Here is a 23056-nt window from a genome sequence, read left to right on the forward strand (position 1 = left end):
ATTGGTGGGTTGAGGTGGGCAGTGCGGGGGGCTTCCTGATTACGTACGCTGCCGATTAGGCTCACCATCCAAGCTTTTCGCCGCCCGCGTTGCCAATATTCCCTGGTTGGACTAGCCCCTTTTGGAGCATACCGCGAACGAACCGTTCTGTTGGGAGCGTGAGGCTATGCTGAAGGAAAACTGACCATGTAACCGTTCGCGGTTCTAACCTGGAAGAGGTCGAGTCTCTACAGCCCTTGTCGATCATAAAGATCAAGGCGACGCATATAAGAAGGGGTTGTCGCTGTGCTTCAGAAGATCGCATCTCAAGCCCCAGCGCAATCGTACTGTACAATAAGTCATCCTCCATCTACAAGATACTCTCCCTTCGTGCAAGGTTGAAGCTATTTCCGCATCCCGCTCCCCAAAGTCCTGTTACGAGTCTTCCTCAAGCACTTCTTTCCATGCCTATCATAAGTAGGCTGACCAAGGGTGTTGGCGCGGCCATCGGTGCGGCGTCGGAGGTGATCGCCGACCACAAGAAGAAGGCAGCCAGAGAGCGCGGAGTGTCACCGAACCCCGCAGTCCAACACGAGACCGGGGAGAGTTCGCGCCTAACGGCTCCAACGCTTCCCACAGGGCATTCTTCGGAAAAGAAAAGCCCTTCTGACGCGGAAGAAGACGACGATTCTTCGAGTATCAGCAGTTCTGCTCTGGCTAATGACAATGCCGAATGGGCCCTTGATGAAGCCGCAGAAGAGCTCGAGCAACCCCCACCGTCATACGAAGAAGCAGCAGCTCCACCGGCTTCAGACCAGGACGTCGCCCGGGCTTTCGTGGACACGCACCAGCTCTCAGCTCTGCCCTCCGTGAACATCAAACCACTACCATGCCCCGTCATACTCCCGCAGCGCCGACCGAAGGATCAAAGTCGAGGTTTTGTGCGCGCTTACGCCCCTTTACTCGGCGAGTGCGCGGGCATTGACCAGAAGACCTTTATCGACTTCATCAACGACCTTGACCGCGCCTCCAAAGCCAGCCCGGTCTTCGACGTGATCAATCTGGCTTGCTTCGCCGCGGGATTCGTGCCCAGCCCCATCGCCATGGCCACCACCATCGCTGTGCAAGTGGCCAGTCATACTGCAGAGGAGATCCAAACACGCCACCGCGGAAACACCTACCTCGATCAGATCAACGAATCTCTCTTCAAGCCACGTGGCCTATACTGCATGATCATGACCTTCAAGCCCGACAGCCCGCATGAGCCGCTCCTCGGGGTAGACCTCTCGAGCGTCAGCGCGGCAGACCAAGCCCTCGCCAAGGCAACCTCGATCCCGGACTCCGCGCTGAAACAAAAGCTCGCCAAACTCCGCCTCGCCTCGGGCGTCAGCAAGGGCGAGCTTTCCCTTCCCGAGTCCGCGCCCCTGATCTACCCTGCCATCGACGCAGCCGCAGTATCAGCGCTCAACTCAGCGGAGGGTTCCTCCGGCCCCGCCCAGAGCGACCCACCACTCTCACGACGCGCCCAGGACAAGCTCCGCGCTACGGGGGGTTTCTTGGCAAGCTATCTCGACCGTCGTGCGCAGGCGAGCTACGCCGGGATGCACCCGGACAGCAAGCTCGCGGTGCCTTCTCCGGAGAAGACGTTTGCCTCTCGATTCAGCGATCCGAATCACCCGGCCAACTCGGGCACCATTCTCGGGCTTCTTACTGGTGGGCACTTCGACCCGAAAGCCAAGAAACGGGGGCGGCGAGCTCAGAGAAGGGCACACAAGAGAGGATACGAACTGAGCCCATCAGATGTGAAGAATGCGGAGATGGGCCGACTGCCGAAGCGAAGACAGGGCGTGATCAGGAAGGTATTACAAAAGGACATCTTGTACTTGACGGTGGTCAATCTGCCGAGTGAGGCGGAGATGAGGGAGATCATGGGCGAGCTGGAACGGGTGAAGTCTTGAGCGGTCTCGGCGAGCGAAGGCTGCTTTACCGAAGGATGCGTGAATCAGCGGCTCGAAATTGTAGTGTTGTAATTCCGAGGATAGATATTGACTTATGACTGTAATTTGATGAGCATTCAAGGTCACTGACTGTGCGCTGCGACTTAATCCAAGCGTATTTTACCTACTGGTGAAACTCCCGCTAGTTACAGAGGGTGCCCGTGGGTAATGGGTACCAGTTGATGACGCATTCGGGGCTGACGTAACGCCACTCGGGTAGGCCGTCCCGGGTCCGAGTGGGAGGCATCTTCAGACAGCGTCGTGGCAGAGATTCGCGGTGGAAACACGCAGCTAAGCTCACGCTGCTGTCCTGCTCTGAAACAGCATGCGAAACTCAATTGTACTACGGGAATGATAACAGCATTCAGATCTCATGTCGTCGGGTGAGGTACCGTCGCCAACCTAGATCTACAATGCATCTCGATCAGTGGGTCGACAGGACGATCCCGAGCCAAGGGTTGTGCCTTTACCGGCAGGCATCCCAGAAACAATAATGGCTTCCAGTATCTGATTCATCGAGTACGACCTGAAGCCCAAAAATCGTCCCGGACCAGCACAGTAACAGGTCCTGATTAGTAACATGTCATGCGCCCTCATACCGGCTGCTATACTCCCTCACCCCGGAATGTCGGGCGGAAGTCCCAAACTCAGGGGCATGTGCCCCATACAGACCAGAGCCCCCGAGGGGCCAAAGTCAGCTACACCCGCTACGGCATTGTGCTTCGGTGCGGCCATCTCGGCGGACGACCCTCGCAGGAATAGGCCAGAGTAACAGAGGAGCACCCCGGGAGAGAAAGGCGATAATGATGCCCAACAGAGGATTCAAGTAGCATGTCTGTTCGCGCGGGATCACGAGCATCCGATATCCAACCACCCAATGAGGAAGCCGGTGACCACACACCATCACGGCTGACCCGCCTACCGCCCGCCAATAAACTCCGCCTTGTAAGCCTGAATTCCGCCCTTCGACAGCTCTCTCAGCGCCATGGTGGCATATTGGCTGGAGCCAAGTTGGAACTTGAGGACCGCGGCGAGCTTTTTGGCCTGTTGTGCTTCCGTAGACTGCTCCGTCAATGCCTGCTGCGGCGGGTTTGGCGTCTCTGCGGCAACGGCAGCGTCGTCTGCCACTCTAGTCTGCTCCGCCCCCATGTTGGTCTTTTGCTCACCCTTCTTGATCCGCTCCAAATCCGTCTCCACAAACTGTTTCTCTCCTTCCTCGCCACCATACTCCTGCACATTGGCCTCCCAGGCCTCACCGATGCGTGCCAGCATCTTCCGGTACCCGCCACTGAGACTGAAATCTTTCTGCTTGCGTCGCATGTTGTATGGATCGAGGCCACCGCCGGCCTCGCTCGCCATGAAGGTCTTATACCATTCCCCGCACGCGTTGGCCGGGTAAAGCACATCGAATCCCGGGAGGGGAAGGACAATATCGAAGATTGAGTATTTTCCATTGTTTGCCTCTTCCGCGGTCAATGCGCGGGCTCGTTCGAACATGTCGTCCTTGTCGAACGCCCTGTCGTCGTGGGACGGTTGTATAACGATTTCGCCGTCCGCGTCGACGGTCTCCCGAGCGGCCGTCTCGAGATCCATGTGTTTGTCCTTATGCTCGTGGACAAGGACAAGGTCTCCTTCCACGACCTTTTCTCCATACAGGCGCCAGCGCTCGCCGACCGCAAGATTCCATACCAAGGACTGATAAGCGTGGACGTACATAAGCCTGAGGTTCCGCTGGATACCCAGTAGCGCGCCGAGGTAGTCCTGTCGATGCTTACCGAGGTGTCGTATGATGTTCGACTCGGCGGAGAACTTGCGGGGGATCTTGTCGAGCGCTTCGTTGATCCTACCCGTGTCACGCCAGATATTGATACCTTCGGCGCGGGATCTATCATCGTGGCCAACAAGAAGATGACTCTCCGAAGTATCTTCGTTGAGAGCCAGTGGTGAAAATTCGAGGATCGCGTCGCACGCGCTCTTGAAGTCTCCTTTGAGGATATGAAGGCCGACAATGTCCGTACGGGTTGCGAAGGTACCGAATCTCTGTAGGCCGTAGAAGTTGAGGAATCCTTTCTCGCGTAGTCGTTGAAGGGATGTCTGCAAATAAGAATGGAGTTCAGCTTTCCACTCAACAGCGATACCGTCAGAAGACGATCCTTCGAGCTCGCATTCCCTCAAGGTGATGACGAATTCGTTCCCACTAAGGTCGCCGAGTTCAAGGCCCTGTTTGTGATACTCATAATCTCCAACCGCCGCATATTTCAACGACCGATTCAACCCCGCTAGCCGCTCCGCCTCTACACGATACGCGCTAACCCGCTGCACGGTCACAGCGCGTCGGTCCTTTGTGCCAGCGAACTGGAATGTCTTGGTGTTCGTCTTCAACTGCTTCGTCAGATACGAGATGACCTCCAGGGTATCCTTGTTCTCCTTGTAGAGAGAAAAGTGGAGATATTCGCCACCGCGGTCCTGCCAGCTGAGTTTGTTGGGGCGTGAGGATCGATCACTGTTCGGTTTGCTGTTCCAACCACGGTTGCGGTCACGGTTGTTGGCTAACGCTGCATGTGATGCGGTGAGCACGAGGATACCATCTTTGTCTGTGGAAGAGTCGATCTTGCCGTCGAAGATACGGCGGATATCTTGATGTATCTGGGACCGGACGTTTCGGTCGGAGGTAAACTCTGTGCGGACCATGGGATGGTCTCTCGATTTCCAGTCTGGATGGCCTAGGATTGATTGGTAGAGAGAGGACATCTGGTCGACTGTTTCGTCGCCGAAGTACCCCAGGAGTATTGCGCGGTCGGCCTCGGAGAGCTGGTTTCTCGTTAGCTTTCTGTGGTTCGAAGATAGGGCCAGATTCACCTGTGCAGATTCTCCATTCGTATCTGGCCGCTTCGCAGCATCTGGTTCCAGTGCCTTCTCAGTGTCCGGTACCTTTTGCCCCGTCGCCCCTTCGCCAGTGGGCTGCCCTCGTGCAATCTCCTGATCTGCCTGCGCCAACCCTCCGTTTGCAGCTGAGGCAGTCCTCCCAGACGTAGGCAGCACGGCCCGATGTTGTACCTTTATCGAGCTCAAATGCACCACGATTCCGTTTGGCAAGATTTCGTTAACCAAGAAATCCGTGTACCGCTTCTTGAGAATCCCTCGGAAGACAGAGCGGGATCCATCCACAAAAGCAGCGATACCCACCTGTCTCTCTTTGGCTGTATCATCCGACACAAGCGATCCTTGCTGAATGTGGCTTTCATGGCCTTGGTAAGCCATCGTTGAGGTGCTCACGATCGTCACGTCGGCATCACTTGAATCAAGCTTGACACGCTTCGAAGGGCGAGAGTCAGCGTCTTGCCCGTTCATGTTAATGGTTTGAAAACCGACAATCATAGGCAGTCCAGCGAGGTGAGGCAGAAAACATAGTGAATCATTGGTTGACGCTCAGTTTGAGATTTCATTGACCGCCAAGACAAAGATCTACAGCCTAGTCCACCTGAGGAATAGCGCTTCCCCTATTTTCCAACGCCTCGTCTTGTCCGCCCACATACGCTTGGAAACTCCCCAGCAGAATCAGTGTACACTGAGATATCTTCCCGTTGCACATGATCATTGAAAACCCATTTCCCGCAGTGCATCCCGCAAAGGCAGGTCACCTTCTACTGGATCACCATTCTTTGTCTTTAGACGGTTCTCAATTTCAATTTGAGCATGTCTCCGGGCGTGCTCGAAAACAGAACCTTCCGTGACATTCGAGTCAACAGACGCCGGAGATTCATCGCCTCCACTACTGACCTTCTCCACGAGCGTCCATTGGCACCTGGAACCATCAAACTCCTCTACCAGGATATCGCGAGTGAGTTCCCAATCAACTCCAAATGCACCGCTGTTGAATTTTGAGCTCCATATCTCTCCGGGCGTTTCGTCGACGGCGTCACTTGTTGTTACCTTGTTAGAATCCGGTATCTCATAGTCCTCGAGGCGTGTTCGAAATTCCTCAAGGGCGAGCCGCGTGTGATTGAGGATCTGGGACGGGGAGTCTTTGCCGGGATTGTTCATTTTCAGGTTCCGTTTACCATAGCCAGTGCTGGTGAAGAGGCAGGCTATCCAATGACGCGTTTTTGGGAGAGGGACCTCCCGGCTGAGGGCATTATCAACGCCTCTGAGTTTCAGCTTCCGTTTTTGCTCGTAGTCGGATCGCTGCGGAGCGATAAGGAGGCAAGTCCCAGCAAGATAGTATGGGCGGCTAGCCCGTTGACAGTGTAATCTGTAGATCTCGAATGCTGCTGGACACTTGAAATAGTCAGGCAGGGGCCGAAATGATTGGGGTGTAGTCGTACCATGTTTTTGAGCTCTTTGGCAATCCCATATCCCCAGACTCCTTGACAGTTGACTGCATCTATCAAGGCGCGTATCAGTCTCTGCGTGGCCATCACTGATTACTCACATACGGACAATGACTGCTCTGTCAGGAGCATCTTTGATGTCACCCGTGATCTCTCGAATGGCAAATCCCCGCATAGGATTTGAATTGTACACGGTCGGCTGCTCCATCTTTTCATAGTCTGCTAACTCGTCGATTTCGATGCCGTCTCCCATTTTAGGTGAAGCAGATCTCTCCTGTCGAGGAGGAACCCAAAGGTCTTCGTCGCCCTCACTCGGCTTGGTCATGCGTTCTTGGCCGTTGACCACCTGTTGCATGGTGTACTTCGCCTTCTCATATCCCACGCCTTCTTGGTCTTTCAGGTACTCCTGAAAGAGCGCGCCGTAAGCTTCGTCGATATGTTGTAATTCCACCTTCGCATTCTCCACGCCGCGTCGACCTTGCACTGTCCAGTACTCAACTGCTTTGAAATAACTTTCATCCAGCTCTTGCAAGCACGCATACGGCGAGCTCAACAGTCTGTGGTACTTGTCATGACTGGGAAGTTCCATGTTGAGGATAATATGGGCCAAGTAATGTTAAAGAGGTGAGGAAAGTGTGAGATGTGTCTGGGTCCGACATGCCTGCCCGGAGAAGTTTGAAGTTGTGACAATAGGCTTCTTCGATGCTTGTGGGCAGGCAGTTACTTCGGGGTGGTTCCCGCCACAATGGTGAGGCAGTTGTGTATGAAAAGGCGGAACTACCACGTTGAGTGAAGTGAGGCAGCACTAGAACCGACCCCCAGCTCACAAAAATGAGCTGCCGGAGTGCTCGAAGAAATTGTATCTGTGAAATCGGATATGCGGACCCTTCTTTCCTGGGTACTGATTACTGGTAGCAACATTGGTTGCGTGGTTCCTACACTAGATGCCTATCCCTATACCAGAACCCATCGTGAACTCGTCATATCATTATCCGTCTCCCATGGCACATATTCCAATGCTGAGTACAATGCAAAAGCCGATCCCTAATACCGCCATCATCACTTCCTGAAGAATCCCAAAATGCTTTGCCGCTTCTTGACACGCTTCTTGCTCAGGCCAATGGCGTCCACCGATCTGGTCTGTGTTGTCTCAGCATTATTGAAACGTTGACTGGAAGGAGTGGTAGATCTGACCGAAGGCAGACCAACTCGAAAGCGCTCAGCGAAAGCTGGCGCACTTGATTTCTTGCTCCTTCGACTTCTCTGACGACTCAATGCTCGTAACATACCATCCTCATCGGATGACTGTCTCTCAAGTTGCTCAATCTCCTGCAGAGCAGTCACGCCGTTCGTCGCCAGGTTCCCTTCCGCGACCGCATCGAACCGAAGAACCCCACGCTTTGGAGGGATTTGGAGAGTGTCCTGGATGAAATCTTGGATCAGATGTGTACCTCTCTTGTTCTTGGTGGCTGCTATTTCCGAAGGCAGAGCCGTAATTGTAAGATGGTATGCCGGTTCCGAGTTTCCTCCCAGGAGCATTTGGACGTCTGTTGTCACCATGGCCATGACGCAAGACGCCGGACGCTGATAGATTTCTGAGAGACGGAAGGACAGATCGATGAGGAATTCCTTTTCAGACTCGACCTACGCCGGTTGTCAGTGACGCTCGCATGGTCGGACCGTCCATCTTACGCAGCAGTTCAGCTTCACCTCGGCCAAGATGACGGAGTCCTTCGCCACTCTTTCCTTTGCAGTATTATTTGGTTCACGATACGCGAAGGCGTTGTCGTAGTATTGGCTTTTCTTCTTCGACAATCCCAGTTTGCTCCACGAATGTTCCAGGCTTGCCAGGTCTGACAGGCCCTGGGAGCCTTTGGTCAAGACGCCGAATTGAGTCGAATGCGAAAGCTCTGGCGGAGTAGATTGTGCACGTTGTAAAGGCAGAAGCTTCCTAGGAGCTGGGGATATCCGGCCATTGAGGCGGGAGGCATTCTCAGGAGCGGTATCACCGGTAGGTGGAGTTGGGAAGGCATTCTCAACCGCGGTGCCGTTGATACGGCTCGTGGAGGATGGCGTGGACGCCATGAAGGCGGCTTTGGGGAAACTCCAGGCTTCTCTGGCGGACGTTCTTCTCAAATAATATTATGTTGCAAGCGCATCAGTTGGAGATACGGGTCGGAATACTGAATCTGTAGAGCTCAGGTAACATGTCGCAGGACGCAATTCACTCTCGAGGTCCAAGAAACACAGTTAACAATGAGAGTGTTCTAAGACAAGATCCAAAAATCCAACGAAAGAAAAAACCCTTCACTCGGTCGAGGGAACCTTTGCGATGCAGAGAGAGCAGTTGGAGAGATGGAAAAGAAGAAGGCAAGAGACACAGATGAATCGACATGCAGTCACCCGTCGTGCCTGCATGGTGAAGTCCAGCCGAACCTTCTGGGTATGGCACGCGGTCCCAACCGTAGATAGGTCCTCCTATGTCCTCGAACTACCCAACAACGGAAGCGACGATCCTCGTCGAATATGCCCATCTGACCAGATACTCTGGCCAGTTCTCAAGGCAAAAAGCAGGCTGGCAAGTAACGCGGACCACACAGCGAAAGATGAAGGTCCTTCTGGGCATATTTGGACTGTTTGTCGCACTGGCACAACTTCCCCGCATTGAGACGCGCACTACGTCACCACTGGATCTGCCTTCGTAGAGGTGACCAGCAAAACCAATCGGTTTACGTGCTAACTCGTACCTTATGAAGCACTGCTCTCACTCCTCCCAGGAAAGCCGAGTCGTCTCTTGGACCGGAATGGCGTGCCCTGATAGTTAGGTGTACCTCGTTCCAAATCGATCTCCACGTTAAGGTTCGGAGATGTAGAAGTGACGTAGACTGGACTATCAAATTCCTTGGGAGTACAACTGACCTTGAAGTCCATCTCCATTGTCTTCTACCCCGACATCTACCTGTGCAACCAGTATTCAGCTGGCGGAATCGGAGCCTAGAAGCTCGATATTTCGTAATTAGAGGCGTCTCAGTACAGAAAAGGTACGTCCCCACAGAGGCTTACACGAGCTTGCGCTGTTGACGTCAGGATGATGCCGGCGGAAGCTCGATCCTTGATGTGATGTCGTGCAGTGCATCGGAACTGACATTTAATTCAGGTGTGTCACTCAGATTCGTCTCGCTTTCAACCTCACTTTTTCGTTTCCGCAACATTCTCACAGCTCAAACTACACCAATTATGAATCGTCTTGCTCGCCAGACACAGCGCGCTCAACTTCTGATCACATCGCAGACCTCGCGACCATTCTCTGCATACTCCGCCAGAATGGCTGACCAAGACAAATCCTCGCTCGATGCGAACAAGGGCTCCGTAGGCTCTCAATTCCAGCCGGAGGGCAATGTTGGCCAGGTCGGGGAGAAAGTCGGCGGCCCATTTAGCAGCAAGGGTGAGTAGCCTCTTCTCGGACCGCCATGTCGACAAATCTGACAGATTCGCAGGTGCGGTGGGAAAGGAGTTCACGGACAAGGGCTCGGTTGGTACGTGATCGGACTCTGATCTCTCGCTCATAGAACACTGTTACTAACTTTGTGTGCTTGCAGGTAGCACCGCACAATCCGGTATGACGAATTGCCTCTTGTGACCTAATACTGGCACTGTGCTCACCATTTTCAGCTGCCGAGCAGATGCAAGGAGAGAAGAAGCCCATTTTCGACAAGGACGGCGCGGTTGGCAAGCAATTCCAGCGTGAGTTAGGATCAACTGCGTCTGGTGGCTCCAAGACTGACAATGGATGTAGCTGAGGGGTCAATCGGTAGCGTCGGCGAAGCTGTCGGTGGCCCATTCTCGTCGCAGGGCGCTATCGGCAAGCATTTTACAGACAAGGGCGCAGTGGGAGGATCGGTTCAGGAGAACTTGGGCAGCGGAAAGAAATAGATGGTTTCAAGAGGAGCGCGAAAGCAGGGATATGGTGCAGTTCACAATCGATTCTGCCCATTGTATTACGGAGAGTCGTTCCCGACCATATGGGTCTGATGCATGATACCGAGCGCCTCGCGGCAATGAGCATCGATATCCAAATCCCATATCCAGTCCCATTGGGTGGATAATGTGTCTCGGACCTTCTCAAGATCGTCACCGACACCAGACAGTTCGAAATCATAAAGCATGCCTCGGGTTCTACTCCTGGTCACGACTTTTTGAGTTCGGTCCCTCCGCACAGCGTCATAGGCTGCAAAGGCTCTTGTGAGTTGTACCCTGTCAGGTGTCTTGATCTCTCCCAGTACTCGACTGAGGACTGCGGCGTCTTCAATAGCCATGCCGGCCCCTGCACCTTGATGAGGTGTTGATGCATGCGCACAATCCCCCAGTAGGCATATTCGGCCGTCCAGGGTGTAAGTCTTGAGTGGTGGAAGATCAAACAGGCCCCATTTATCGGGCCTTTGAAGCAGGGAAAGGAGCTTTTTGATAGGCTCACTCCAGTCCTTGAAATCCTCCAACGCGTCTTCCACCGTAGCTCGAACGACCCAACTGTTGCCGTGAGGCCAGTCCGATCGACCATGGAATGCGACAACATTGAGCGTTTTCCCTTGTTTGATAGGAAAGGTGACGAGGTGGCCGCCGTACCCGAGTATCAGGATGTGATGGACAGCGGCGATTTCTCCCAACGCCTCGGTGGCATCTTCAATTGGAACGAGGCCTCGATAGGCATAGTTTCCCGTGAAACATGGCTCATATTTCTCTTGTCCTTGGTGAAGAATGTTTCGCACTACCGACTTGACGCCGTCGCAGCCGATAACAGCATCGACGATTTCGGAGGTGCCGTCTGAAAACGCTACTGTCACTCCGGCATCATGTATCCTGATGTCTGTACATCTCTTCCCAAAGCTGACAAGGTCAGCCTCGAGGCTGTTAGGTAAGAGCTTGACCATCTCGTCCAGGAATACCGCTCTATGAACGTTCCGCAGCTTGTTGTCATTGTACACCGTGCCGATCTCGTCGAATGCCTTGGCCATACCGCTTCCTCTGCCTTCCATACCCATATAGACTTTGCTGAATACGTACTTCTGCTGGCCGTTGACATCTGCTCGCGGAGCTTCATCCGCTATGCGGCCATATGCTTCATGGAGCTTCGGATCGATTGCATACATCGCTCGTACCGCGTTGGGCAGGAAGCCGACACCAGCCCCAATCTCGGCAAAGGCAAGGGCGGCTTCATAAAGGTGCGGCTGTATAACCCGCGGGTCGCCGTGGTTCAGTATACCTAATAGTAGGCTTAGCCCGCCGATTCCTCCCCCGATAATTGCTATTTTCAACGGCGTTTTGCTCGCTCCTGCATCTCCCATGATGATTCGTTTGGACTTGGGACGGAGCAAAGAAGTAATAGTGTCTCGGATATTCTATCATGTTGGCAGATGCAGATTCCTGCAAAGCCATAAGATTTATGTATCTGGTCCCGGCGGACATGGCGGCCGACTCTGGATCTCGTCAGCCCGAACGCCTCAAGCTGACACGACGCAGCTTAGCATGATCGGCGAGTGAGTTTTGTCACAAGTTCAATTGGGACGATTGCCACGTCGTCTTGACATCGTGTAAGGCTCGCCCGGCTACTGAAGATGGTGTCAATATCGATCGCCTGAGCACCAGAAACAATACCTCCAGCATGACAGTGTCGTCCTCCTCGTAAATCGTTCGGGTCACGTCCTTGACGGTTAAGAAAATGAAATACCTTCGTAAGTACCCAGGTAAGCCTGGTGAGTGACTGGGTGTCTGGAGAATACCTTATGTGGCGCTATTATGTAAGATTGCTGTGCTTGATGACGAACCGGCGCAGCCACTAATCAGAGCGCTTCGTGCTAGAGCTGTTTCAGGACTAGTCCTGGTCGGAAAAGATGCCAATCGTGACTCCTTGGCTGTAACCTTCTACAACTAGCAACTTGCCTCGCTCTCTCGTTGCTTCTCGTGTGAGAACGTCGATTCGCCAGCATGCAGTACGGAGTACGCTGCTCTTCTCTTCATCTGTAAGTGTATTTGCTGCTGAATCGTTCACACGTGTCACTGTGTGATCTCCTCTTCTTCCGCTCTAGACAGTCGTGTCCGGAACGCTTCAGGAGTCCTTAACCGCCTGCCCCTTTCATTGCCGCCCGCCAGCGCATGCACGTTTCAGGATCACTGTCGAACTTCTGTCGTCAGGCGCTCACGCTTCTGCTGGCGGCCTTTCGAAGACCCTGTGAATCAAAGTTGGCTCGAGACTACCTATGTCATGAGAGGCCATTTAAGCGCTCGGTGGCCGTCAAGGTCTTGCACCTAGAGCTTGAGGCTCTCAAGACGCGCACTGGTATCCCGTCTCTTGGCGCGAATTTCTCGATGCACAAAGGCTCCGACTCGTCGAAACACACCACAAGCCACAACGCGGGAGACATCAGGGGCACCGACAACCCTTTAGCACTGTTTGAGAGCTGATACAGTAGCGTGGACTTGTGCCTTGCATAACCGCCATCATGCCATCACAACATCAGCCTGTAGCCACGTGCTGTGGACATATTACTCCAGAAAATCTCCTGCGATGTTCTCACTCCTCCAGGCTCGCACTGTCTGAGTTCCATCCTGCCGGGTCAACTTGTCACCAGGAAGTGTGGACTTACGTTACATACCAGGGTCGTCCCACACCTCACCACTCGGTCCTATTCGTCTAAACCGAGCCCCTTCGCTGCTACCGAGGCATGGAGACCGCAAGTCCACTCCCCGACACGACAGTATCCCTCTTGAGAGCTCTTGACGGCAGTCACCTTAAGTGGTCCGACTTTCGAACGATTGTCCTCAGTGCATTTCGTATCGTCCTTACCGAGGGTATCCAGCTTTCAGATCTGTCTCGCCCTTTTTCCGACAGACTCAAGCCGTGTCTCCAGAGAGTAGACCGATTCGATCGTCAAGAAAGACAATGGCGAAGGAACCTGGCAGATGGCAGAGGGTTCGGCTCGACGATGGTCTTTCCTCCTGAGGTCCTCCCGCCGATCGGAGACAATCGCGGCCTTCACCGATGCCAAGCTCCGAAGCTGACTCGAGAGGCCCTCCCACCACGAGCGGTCAGAGCGCAAGAAAGTCTGTTCGAGTTGCCTTCTCCTCGACCTAATCTCTTGACTGGTTTCACTACGAGTGCATTCAACGAAAGAGAATTATCTGTTCTGCCGCACTGCACAGCCGCCTCTGGAACCATTGTCGACTTTGAATCGGGGTCCGTTTCTCCTGGAACAACTACTTATTGTCCCTTCTTGATATTTGAGCGAATGATTACCTCGTCCGAAGATGCAGTGCAGACAACGAAGAACCAATGCGCAATCGCCGGCGCTCACTGCGTTCGAGCACAGCAACTTCTGTTTAGAAGATGCGGTGGCTCTCGCGCGGTGTTTGAAAAACCAATCTCATTCTCTTGCGCTATCGACAATTCAGCTGCTCTCATCAACTACCACAGCACTGATGCAGACGGGCGTTATTGTATGTCCGAGCTCTCGCGATTTAATCTCGATGAGGCCGATGGGTTCAGAGAATTTCAAGGCTGGATCGAAGCAATCGAGGATTGGGGCTCAACATACCTACTACCAGTTATCAAGGTTGCTTTGAGGCAGCTGTTGAAGAATAACACAACACCACCGATATCCCCAATGCCTTCGTTGACGCTGTCGATCGACACCGCTGCCGGGACTGAGGAAGTCCTCATGAAAGTCCTCCGTGCAACATTTGGGTCGATCAAATGGAAATGTGAAGGGGAGTGCGAAACTCCACTGAACAGCAGCGTCGCTCATTGTGGAACACCACTAGGACCCCGAAAAATCAGAACCCTGGCCCTCTCGCCGACATCACCCCGTGACGTTCTGAGTGCTACAGGACCGCTAACCCCTTTCTCTGTATGGCGGATGCGGCCAGATTTTAGCAGCAAGTCTCCCATTGCGCGCAGACATCCACTTTCGCCTCTCAAGCTCCGAGCTGATATCCCGGACTCGCCATGCCGGCGAGCCACCCTGTCGCCATGCACTCCTCCACCGGAAGCTCCCAACTCTGCTAAGTCACCAATGCTCGTGCTTCAGAAGAGGGTGGATTTGGCCATGAATGAAATTCAAGAGCTGAGAGAGCTAGTGCAGACCTTACAGAGTGAACTCAAGCTAAAGAACGACCAGCTCGATGTAGAACAAGGTTCGCTGGATCAAATCCAAGTGGAACTGAGCGAAGGCGGTCCCAGAACTCCAACAGCCACACAAGCCAATGACCAGGTTGTTCATTCGGAACCAAACCTCAACTCAGTGGTCTTGTCGAGACTCAAACTTCACCCTTTGGGCTCCTACGCTCTGTCCTTCCCAGACATCTGTTGCTTGATCTTACTATTCTGCATGGTTATAGCCTCGAGTGCTTGGGAAACTGCTGCTCATGTCGCATGCTTCTATGGACCGGCTATTCTCTCGAACAGAGTAGCGCCGCCATCTAGCTCTCTTTGGCTCAACACGACGTAGTGATTAGGAGACAGCCTGCGAATACAAAATGTCTATATCGGATGGTTCTCAAGTGGTGATTCTCCACACGGCGTCGTTAGCACTCCGAACAGCAGCATCCCTTCTGCTGGGTCCTACTTATGGTGGCTTGCCGCATTTCCGCATGCAAATGCTGTACCTCTTCCGTTCCGTAAATCAGTGCACCGGAAATGAAGCGAAGCTCGGCAAGTACCTTATAGCTGGGGTCGCTAGAGTACGGGATTGCTGAGCCCGACACACCCAGAGCGAGTCGGCGAACCCGAAGCACCCGGTACAGCAGCGAAAAGGCTGGCCGAACCCTGATGCAGTGCCACCGTTGAGTCGTTGTCAGCCTCGCCGTTCACGTCGATAGTGCGTCATGTAGTGAAAGTTTCTCCCGGGTAAGTTGGTGGGTTGGTCTTTCTCGAGCAAGCCAGGGATCAAGCGTTCCCGACACACGTGTCCGCCGCAAAGACCGCTTCAGGGGCCGGACGCCACATCGTCACCTATCTTAGACTCTTGGCAGCCACGTTACCCTCTCCGTCGCCCGATACTTCACAACCTCGGCAACTAACCGCGTCCGGCATGAGGCTCAGGCGTACAGACCGTTATTCTCGAACTCAGCTCAAGCTTTCGCCTGGTCAATTTGTCTTCTGGGATACAGCTTCTTCGATGAGTCCCACGAGGATCTAGGCCGCCTAGGTCAGTCGCACGTGTGAGCAGCTGAGAAGGCCGTTGCGTTGACCACTATGCCACCTTCGGCCTAACGAGGTTGATGTGGACGTCGCAGAGTCTACGACGAAGCGTTCGAACTTCGAGGGTTTTTGCGCGAGGCTTCGAATGTACGTGTTCATGTGAGCGCGGGCACAAGAGCATCCGACAGTAATATACGTGGGTGTTGGAAGCGAGTGAGTACTCCCCTCTCTTCCTCGTTCTTGTTCTTCATTGTCGCTATTCATTCACTCGTTCGACATCGAAACCTGGCAGAAGCTCCCATCGCCAGCCATTTACATTCTCGAGCAGTCCAGCCCATGACACTCATTCCATCTCAAGTTCCCGGACAAGCCCTCACCAAAGGTCTACGGCCTCACTGGATCTACCATCGTGCTCATCAATCTCCGATCAGCCTAGCGTGGGCTCAGCTACCACGAGTCGCGCGGGACCGTATGGGACATTGACCACAACAGCACTTCTAGAAACGACTACTGCCGAGTGTGGACCCACCGACGCGCATCCCGGATCCCGGATCCCGCACCTGCTCGACTTTCCGGAGATGGTAACTTTTTCGTCTCTCTGGCCTTGAATATATGGCGGAGGAGATACCGTAGGTGTCAGACCACGACTGCATACATCGGATTCTCTGGAACCGAAGCCATTGCCCTCACGGACCCAAGCTTCGCGGGGCGGTTCATTCTCGATGAAATAACACAAGTTCTTGGATTCAGCGGCGTCCCCGGCTACGTGGGATTTGACAGCCTCCGTGTGGACGCAGCTGTGCGCAACACCCACGATGATGGCTCGTACACACCGGCTTTCTTTGCTGACTGGACAATAGACGCAGTAACAAGCATCATTTTCTTCGGAACTGCTCAGTCTCGCACAGTGGTCAACACGACCCTTGTCGCTTACTGGGACGGAGTTGTTCCTGACGGTTGCTCTGCAGTTGCGCTTGTTCAGGCACAGATTGACGCGGTCCCTATACCTTCGACCACTTCAGTCACGGTAAATGTCGCTGTGTACACACCAGAACCAACATCAAACGTAGCAGCAACCACCGGCACGTCGAGTTCCCCAACAAAGGACGATGGAACCCTACCCTCCTCCAAAACGTCCGCCGCTGGTGCGGGCGATCTTGGTCCCTCGAGTCTTTCAAGCGGAGCACAATCACAGTCATTACCACCATGAGCAGCGCCGCATCTGTAGGTGAGACTGCTGGAGCGGGCCACTTCGCCCAGTCCCGCCAACGTCGGAGTCCCTCGAGTCCCAACTACCACATCGTCGAGCGATCCTAGCGAAAAGTCTGCTTTCCCCAGCACAAAACGCAGCGTCTTCCTTATTCTCTCTTCAGCCTACTGTCGACGGGCTGGGGATTTCGCTAGCATCTCGTTCGTTGTCCTGCCCGGCATCTGGCAAAGGGGGCTCCCTCATCTACAGTGCAGCGTGTGGGGTTATTCGACCTTCATGACTCAGATGGCATTTCCCTCCCTAAGCATCGCCAATGTCGTGCCTACGAATGGTTTAGCCTTGACTCTCCTAGCTGAGATTGTTTCTTAAGTTGACACTTCAACAAATTCTTCATCCATGTCTGCAACGAGCACTACAACCTCTGATACCATATCCTCTGAGAAATCCGTCTCAAGCACTGCCGCATGTCTTCCCACAACGACAAGTGCCAGTGGCTCTACAGATGCTTCAACGAGCACGTCAGACTCGCCTAGCTCAAGTGGCGACTCTGTGACCTCTACAACGTCAGCACTCGCCAGTTTGGCGGATACGAGACTCATTTCATCATCTGTTGACATAGCAGCTACGACGACATCTTTTAGTGATTCCGATGACGCTGCCACGACTAGTTCGTCCACCTCAGCCACGACGACGTCAGTTGATGTCGCTGGTGCCGTTGCTGATCCTCCCACAACGTCCTCCGACCCGACTTCATCTACGAGATCAGCCGCTGTACATGTGTCGGAACCCTTAGCAACGTCTAGCACATCCTCGTCTATTGCTTCGGAGGCCCCAACCACGTCACTCACTAGTATAGACGACGCAAGGTCCACCAGCCCCACGACGACCACATCGGCTGACCCTACTAATGTCTCAGCTGAGCATACTTCCAGTCCCTCAGCTGTCTTGACAACTTCGACAACGAATGCTGTTTTGTCACATACCACAACTTCGTCCGAGGTTGCCACAACCAGCACAACGTCTTCAACCACAGCAACCTCACCAGACCCCTCCAGCGTGGTCGCCGACCTGCCAAATATCAGTTCCAGAGCTACGACCACTGCAAGCGACATTGCGGATGCAACCACCACCTCTATCCAACTTACGCCGCCCGCGTGCATTATCCCAGACATAACTTCTGGCTCCACGTCTACATCCACGACATCATCCCTCGTAATGCTTTTGGCTACATTGTCGGCTTGTATTCTATGACTGCCACGACATATATAGATTTTCTCTTCAACAGTGCTGCCGCACGCGGCTTTACCAAGACGACGTGGTTGAGACGAAGATGAGAGGTATGGACGAGCTGGAATGTGAGCTGCCTTCTTGAGACTCTGGCGGCATTTCACCTGAGCTCGTGCATCCGTCCACATCACCTATGATTGGAAAGAGACACGGAGCAGCAACAGCGTGGGAAACTGAGATGAAATCGCCCATAGAGAGATGTGAAGAACGGGGGTGGAGCTCAATACAGGGACTCTGTAAACTGAAGGTGACGTCAGGGGTGATTAAGGACATTGTCGCACGTGATGACGTGTTTCGCGTCGCGCGTCGCGTTTCTCCATTTCGTTTTCCCTCTCCGCGTCCGACTCCGCGGTGCACCAAACCTGCAAGGCCCGTCTGAGCCTCCTGTGGACATAGTCTGAAAGAGTCTTGATCACAGGCTTGGCTACGGAGTACTCAGTTATGTTGTCTAAACCATTCAAACCGCTCAAATTTCGGCAGGCCGCTCTCACCGATGACGCCGCCACAACTGAAATTCCACCCTCGAAACGACGAAAGCTCAGTCCTCCAGACGGGCAGGCAGATGAGTCTGACCCTTTCATACTGCCTAGATATGCCTCGGAGCGACCGTCGTCCGGCGCTCCCAGACAACCCCTGAAGCAGATCACGAATCCTGCTAGTCCTACACAGCAAGAGGAGGAGGCCGGCACTGGCGGGTTTGACAGTTATTATTCCGTTTTATGGTATGCGCATCTCCTCCCACCACCTTCAATTGCTGAGTACTTCGCAGGCGTCTTCCTACGAACAAGAAGAACAAAACCTGGACAGATGACGGGGTGCTAGCCATTAGAGGTGGCTATGCAACACTGTATAACAATACAGGGAAGAGCATTGGCCGCATCGCCTTGTCATCGCCCCTGCTGCCCGGCTCCAATCTGACCATGGGCGGGAAAGAGGTGGAGGTCGATTCATGCATCAAAAGGACCGAATATCTCAAATATGTCAACGCAAGCACCAAGCCTGCGAAGGAGAAGCCCGACACCGAATCTGGCTCACCTTCCTCCAACCAGCAACCGAAACTGAGCATGCAGGCTCAGATGAAAGCTCATATACAGAAGCAGAAGACACAGGTGCCGAAGCAAGCTGCTCTCCATCCACTTGGCGGCCCAGCTTTCAAGCCGCCGGTTAAGGAAACAAGGGTTCTCGCACGGACCTCAGGTGGTACCCCTACTCCGCGACATGATCCTGCTGCGCCAGGCGCTCTCGTCTTCAAGAGACCTCCAAGTCCGCCTGAAGGTCGTCAGACGGTTGATGTGGTTCTCGACCCTCATGTCGCCAAGACGCTGCGTCCACATCAGCGGGAGGGAGTCAAATTTCTCTATGAATGTGTTATGGGACTGAAGGACTTCGATGGCCAAGGGTGCATTCTCGCCGACGAAATGGGATTGGGCAAGACCTTGACCACTATATCTCTTCTGTGGACCTTGCTCCGGCAGAATCCGGTCTTCAGGGACCCCCCTGTGGTCAGAAAGGCGCTCGTTGTGTGCCCTGTCTCCCTCATCCGGAATTGGAAACGCGAATTTAAGAAATGGCTTGGCCGAGACCAACTGGGAGTGATGGAGTTCGAAGAGAAACGCACGCGTCTGAGCGACTTCGACGGCCGGGTTTTCCAGGTCATGATTATCGGATACGAAAGGTTGCGTATGGTGGCCGATAACCTTGCAAAGAGCCATTCCATCGACCTTGTCATATGCGACGAAGGTCATCGACTCAAGACGATGAAGAATAAAGCAGCCCAAGCCATCGAATCATTAAACACCAAGCGTCGGATCATCTTGTCAGGGACGCCCATTCAGAATGACCTGGGCGAGTTCTTTTCCATGGTCAACTTTGTCAATGACGGTGTTCTGGGATCCCAAAAGGGCTTTATCAGAGACTATGAGAAGCCTATCATGAGAAGCCGGCAGCCAGACGCAACTGCGGAAGAGATCGAGCGCGGCCAGGAAGCTAGCGAAGATATGAGCCGTACAACGTCGCCGTTCATATTGCGGAGGACCGCCGATATTCTGTCGGACTTCTTGCCCCAGAAGACGGAGTACGTGCTTTTCTGCAAACCAACCCCGGCTCAAGCAAAGATCTACCGGAACGTCATTCGTTCTCCGATGTTCCACTCGGCGTTGCGCAGTCAGGATACAGCCCTTCAAATGATCACCATCTTGAAGAAGCTCTGCAACAGTCCGGCACTGATGGACCCTATGAGTGGCAACGATGACGCGACTCCGTCTTCATCGCTCGTGGCGCTGAATGACATGCTACCCGACGGGTTCTCAAGGCTGTACCAGAACTCTGTCTCTAGTAAGATCCGGCTCCTCGACCAACTGCTTCAAAACATCCACCGTACCACGGATGAAAAAGTCGTTGTCATCTCCAATTATACGTCGACACTCAATTTGATCGAACAGCTGGCGAAAAACTCAAATTTCGAGTCTCTCCGCCTAGATGGCTCTGTTCCGGCGAAGAAGAGACAAGCTCTGGTCGATCAGTTCAACCAGTCACCACCCGCCAAAGCCTTTCTCTTCCTGCTGAGTGCTCGAGCCGGTGGAGTGGGACTTAATTTGATAGGAGCCAGCCGACTCGTACTGTTTGATGTGGACTGGAATCCCGCAACGGACGATCAAGCGATCGCACGCATTCACCGGCAAGGTCAGAAGCGGCATTGCAAGATCTACAGATTTCTCATCAAGGGTGGACTAGAGGAGCGCATCTGGCAGCGGCAAGTAGTCAAGAGAGCGCTAGCGGACAGCATCATGCAGGGCGGAGCCGGTGCTGGGGCCAACTCTTTTGGGCCATCGGGCAGGGGCAAAGGAAGCATATCAACCTTCAGCCAAGACGAGCTCAGAGATCTCTTCCGTTTGGATGAGAGTGAAGGCCTGCGCACTCACGACTTGATTGACTGTCGTTGTGAAGGCGCCGGGCAGGAGGCTGGGGAGGAACGCGATATAGTCCCACCTCTTGCTGACGGCGACGGAAATGAAGCTTGTGACGACGGGTCTCTGGTACCGGTCACAACGTCTAGCACTCCCTCTCCGACAACAACTCCCGGGAGCTCGAGGAGACCGGGCGTCGCAGGCAAAGAGGCTCACACCATTCCGCCAGCGCAATCTGAAACAGGTCACGTAGCAGAGAAGCATGAGTTGATGCAGTACCGGCACATTAACACCTCTTTGTTACGCCAAGCGGAAGATGGAGATGACAACGACGACTTCAAGGCCAACATCCTCTCAGCAGTGGAGGATGCATGTCTCGAGCATGTTCTCAAGCTCGATCGGGACATGGTAGGTGGAGGTGGTGTGTCATACGTCTTCAAGAAGGTAAGGGGAATTCAAGGTCTGTGATGACCGAGCTGCTATGAGCCCGGAGGACTGTCCGCGAGAATTTGCGCTAGTCACTACCGATGCGAGATTCAGCCCGCGCCATTCGATGCCTACGCTCCCAAAATGGCCCGGTCGACAGCCACATCCTCATCCAGATCCGCCAAACGCGAAAGTCTTCTCCACCTTCCAACGGTTCATGCGATCGAGAGTAGCCAGCACTACAGTACACATCACGCACGGAGTGCACAGGATCCACCCGACCCCATGTTCCATGGTGGCCGTTGTGGAAATTTCCAGCTCAAAGATCGACTCCTGGCCACAGCGATTCCCAAAGATTGTCTCCACGCATCGAGACGGTCTGTTATGGAGCACGGGCTACACATTATCAAGCTACTGTACGCCGTATGCTCGTTATCATTCAAGCGGGAGTGCGCGAAATCTCCCTGGCAGCGCTTGTAAAGGGGGAGTTGTACTCCCTACTCCATACAGTATAATTAGTTCATTACCGATGGCCCCCGTTTGTGTGTAGTCTTCTTCAACACAGTCGCCGTCCTAGATGCTGTAGCGCAGTACAGCATTAGTATAGCCGGCAGAGTCGAACTGCATTCCACGATCTCACAATGCGAGTTCATATATTCTCCTTGGTCCTCTGTGCCATCACAGGCACAGCATTGGCAGGCTGGCCTGGGCCGGACCGGGGCTGCGACCCTGGCATCAACCCCGAGTACCAGCCTCTGGCGAACTCTACACCGGTTGAGCAGTACTGTTCTGCGTATATGCCGCAACCTGTCGTCGCCGTCGCTGGCACCGCGACGACTCTTAGCAGGTTCCCACGGCACAAACGTGCCAGCACCACGACGAGGCCTCTAAACCCGACGACGAGGCCGCTGAACCCGGTCATTACCACTTCCTCTAGTACAACAGCAACTACAACGACTTCTATAAGTACCACCACAACCTCACCGACTACAACGACCACAAGCACCACCACCACGACCACGACAACATCGACCACCACCAGCACCTCACTCCACCCCACCACCTGTCCCACAGACCAACCCACGCTCCAGGGCGACGGCTGCGGCCACTGCACCTTCAACATTTACTGCAACCAAGCCCCGGCCCCTTTACCTGCGGATATTTACAACCCAAGCTGGCTGATCGACCCGCAGCCCGATTTCTGGTCGTGCCTGCGCGCGTGCGACGACAACGATGCGTGCACCATCTTCACGTATCGCGCCGCCACGGGCGAGTGTCGCCAGTACATGTTCACATACTCTGGGAGCGCGATAGTGCCGGTGACGCTGGTGCCGGTGCCCGGGTACGATACGGGGATTTACGACACGTGTAGGCTTGGAACGCCGTGTGACACTTATACGTGTCCTGGGGAGAATGAGAATTGTCCGGATAGTTGAGTCTGAGGTCCAGGGGAGACAGGAAAGAAGGAAGGTAAGGTAGGAAGAAGGCCCCAGTGGAGACAGCGAGGAAGGGAGGGAAGGCAAGCAGGAAGAAGGATGGTTTACCGATATGTTGTTTACTCGCTCTCGACTTGGCTGGCTAACTGCTCTATTGGACGTGTACATTGAATCTGCTGGAGATCTGTCTTGGGCTCCTACAGTACCTACCTAGATCGGGTGGTTGAGCGGAGTGGTTGTGAGGAGCTGCCACATACGGAGGCACTCCAGATGGTGACTGAGGTACGGAGT

At 54.0% G+C, this 23056-nt stretch overlaps 9 protein-coding genes across 9 annotated transcripts; 5 read left to right on the forward strand and 4 right to left on the reverse strand.

Moving 5' to 3' along the window:
- Positions 1 to 443: 443 nt before the first annotated feature.
- Positions 444 to 1937, forward strand: A1O7_02162 (uncharacterized protein; the record flags this gene model as incomplete). The annotated part of the gene is made up of 1 exon (XM_007756197.1): positions 444 to 1937. The coding sequence occupies one exon, from the start codon at positions 444 to 446 to the stop codon at positions 1935 to 1937; it is 1494 nt and encodes a 497-aa protein (XP_007754387.1).
- Positions 1938 to 2894: 957 nt separating this feature from the next.
- Positions 2895 to 5327, reverse strand: A1O7_02163 (uncharacterized protein; the record flags this gene model as incomplete). The annotated part of the gene is made up of 1 exon (XM_007756198.1): positions 2895 to 5327. One exon carries the CDS (start codon positions 5325 to 5327, stop codon positions 2895 to 2897), a length of 2433 nt encoding a protein of 810 aa, XP_007754388.1.
- Positions 5328 to 5570: 243 nt separating this feature from the next.
- On the reverse strand, positions 5571 to 6896 carry A1O7_02164 (uncharacterized protein; the record flags this gene model as incomplete). The annotated part of the gene is made up of 3 exons (XM_007756199.1): positions 5571 to 6254; positions 6302 to 6360; positions 6413 to 6896. The coding sequence occupies 3 exons, from the start codon at positions 6894 to 6896 to the stop codon at positions 5571 to 5573; spliced, it is 1227 nt and encodes a 408-aa protein (XP_007754389.1).
- Positions 6897 to 7366: 470 nt separating this feature from the next.
- A1O7_02165 (uncharacterized protein) lies at positions 7367 to 8392 on the reverse strand (the record flags this gene model as incomplete). The annotated part of the gene is made up of 2 exons (XM_007756200.1): positions 7367 to 7951; positions 8000 to 8392. 2 exons carry the CDS (start codon positions 8390 to 8392, stop codon positions 7367 to 7369), a joined length of 978 nt encoding a protein of 325 aa, XP_007754390.1.
- Positions 8393 to 9631: 1239 nt separating this feature from the next.
- On the forward strand, positions 9632 to 10240 carry A1O7_02166 (uncharacterized protein; the record flags this gene model as incomplete). Its single annotated transcript, XM_007756201.1, has 5 exons — positions 9632 to 9752; positions 9805 to 9843; positions 9907 to 9924; positions 9980 to 10051; positions 10104 to 10240. The coding sequence occupies 5 exons, from the start codon at positions 9632 to 9634 to the stop codon at positions 10238 to 10240; spliced, it is 387 nt and encodes a 128-aa protein (XP_007754391.1).
- A 65-nt stretch (positions 10241 to 10305) lies between these two features.
- On the reverse strand, positions 10306 to 11649 carry A1O7_02167 (uncharacterized protein; the record flags this gene model as incomplete). Its single annotated transcript, XM_007756202.1, has 1 exon — positions 10306 to 11649. One exon carries the CDS (start codon positions 11647 to 11649, stop codon positions 10306 to 10308), a length of 1344 nt encoding a protein of 447 aa, XP_007754392.1.
- Positions 11650 to 13080: 1431 nt separating this feature from the next.
- On the forward strand, positions 13081 to 14121 carry A1O7_02168 (uncharacterized protein; the record flags this gene model as incomplete). Its single annotated transcript, XM_007756203.1, has 1 exon — positions 13081 to 14121. A coding segment is annotated over one exon (1041 nt), but the record flags the coding sequence as incomplete, so codon positions are not given.
- A 4317-nt stretch (positions 14122 to 18438) lies between these two features.
- Positions 18439 to 21371, forward strand: A1O7_02169 (DNA repair and recombination protein RAD54B; the record flags this gene model as incomplete). The annotated part of the gene is made up of 2 exons (XM_007756204.1): positions 18439 to 18719; positions 18767 to 21371. The coding sequence occupies 2 exons, from the start codon at positions 18439 to 18441 to the stop codon at positions 21369 to 21371; spliced, it is 2886 nt and encodes a 961-aa protein (XP_007754394.1).
- Positions 21372 to 21970: 599 nt separating this feature from the next.
- Positions 21971 to 22765, forward strand: A1O7_02170 (uncharacterized protein; the record flags this gene model as incomplete). The annotated part of the gene is made up of 1 exon (XM_007756205.1): positions 21971 to 22765. One exon carries the CDS (start codon positions 21971 to 21973, stop codon positions 22763 to 22765), a length of 795 nt encoding a protein of 264 aa, XP_007754395.1.
- Positions 22766 to 23056: the final 291 nt, after the last annotated feature.

This window comes from Cladophialophora yegresii (assembly GCF_000585515.1).
Source record: "Cladophialophora yegresii CBS 114405 chromosome Unknown aczIN-supercont1.2, whole genome shotgun sequence".
NCBI classification, from domain to species: domain Eukaryota; kingdom Fungi; phylum Ascomycota; class Eurotiomycetes; order Chaetothyriales; family Herpotrichiellaceae; genus Cladophialophora; species Cladophialophora yegresii.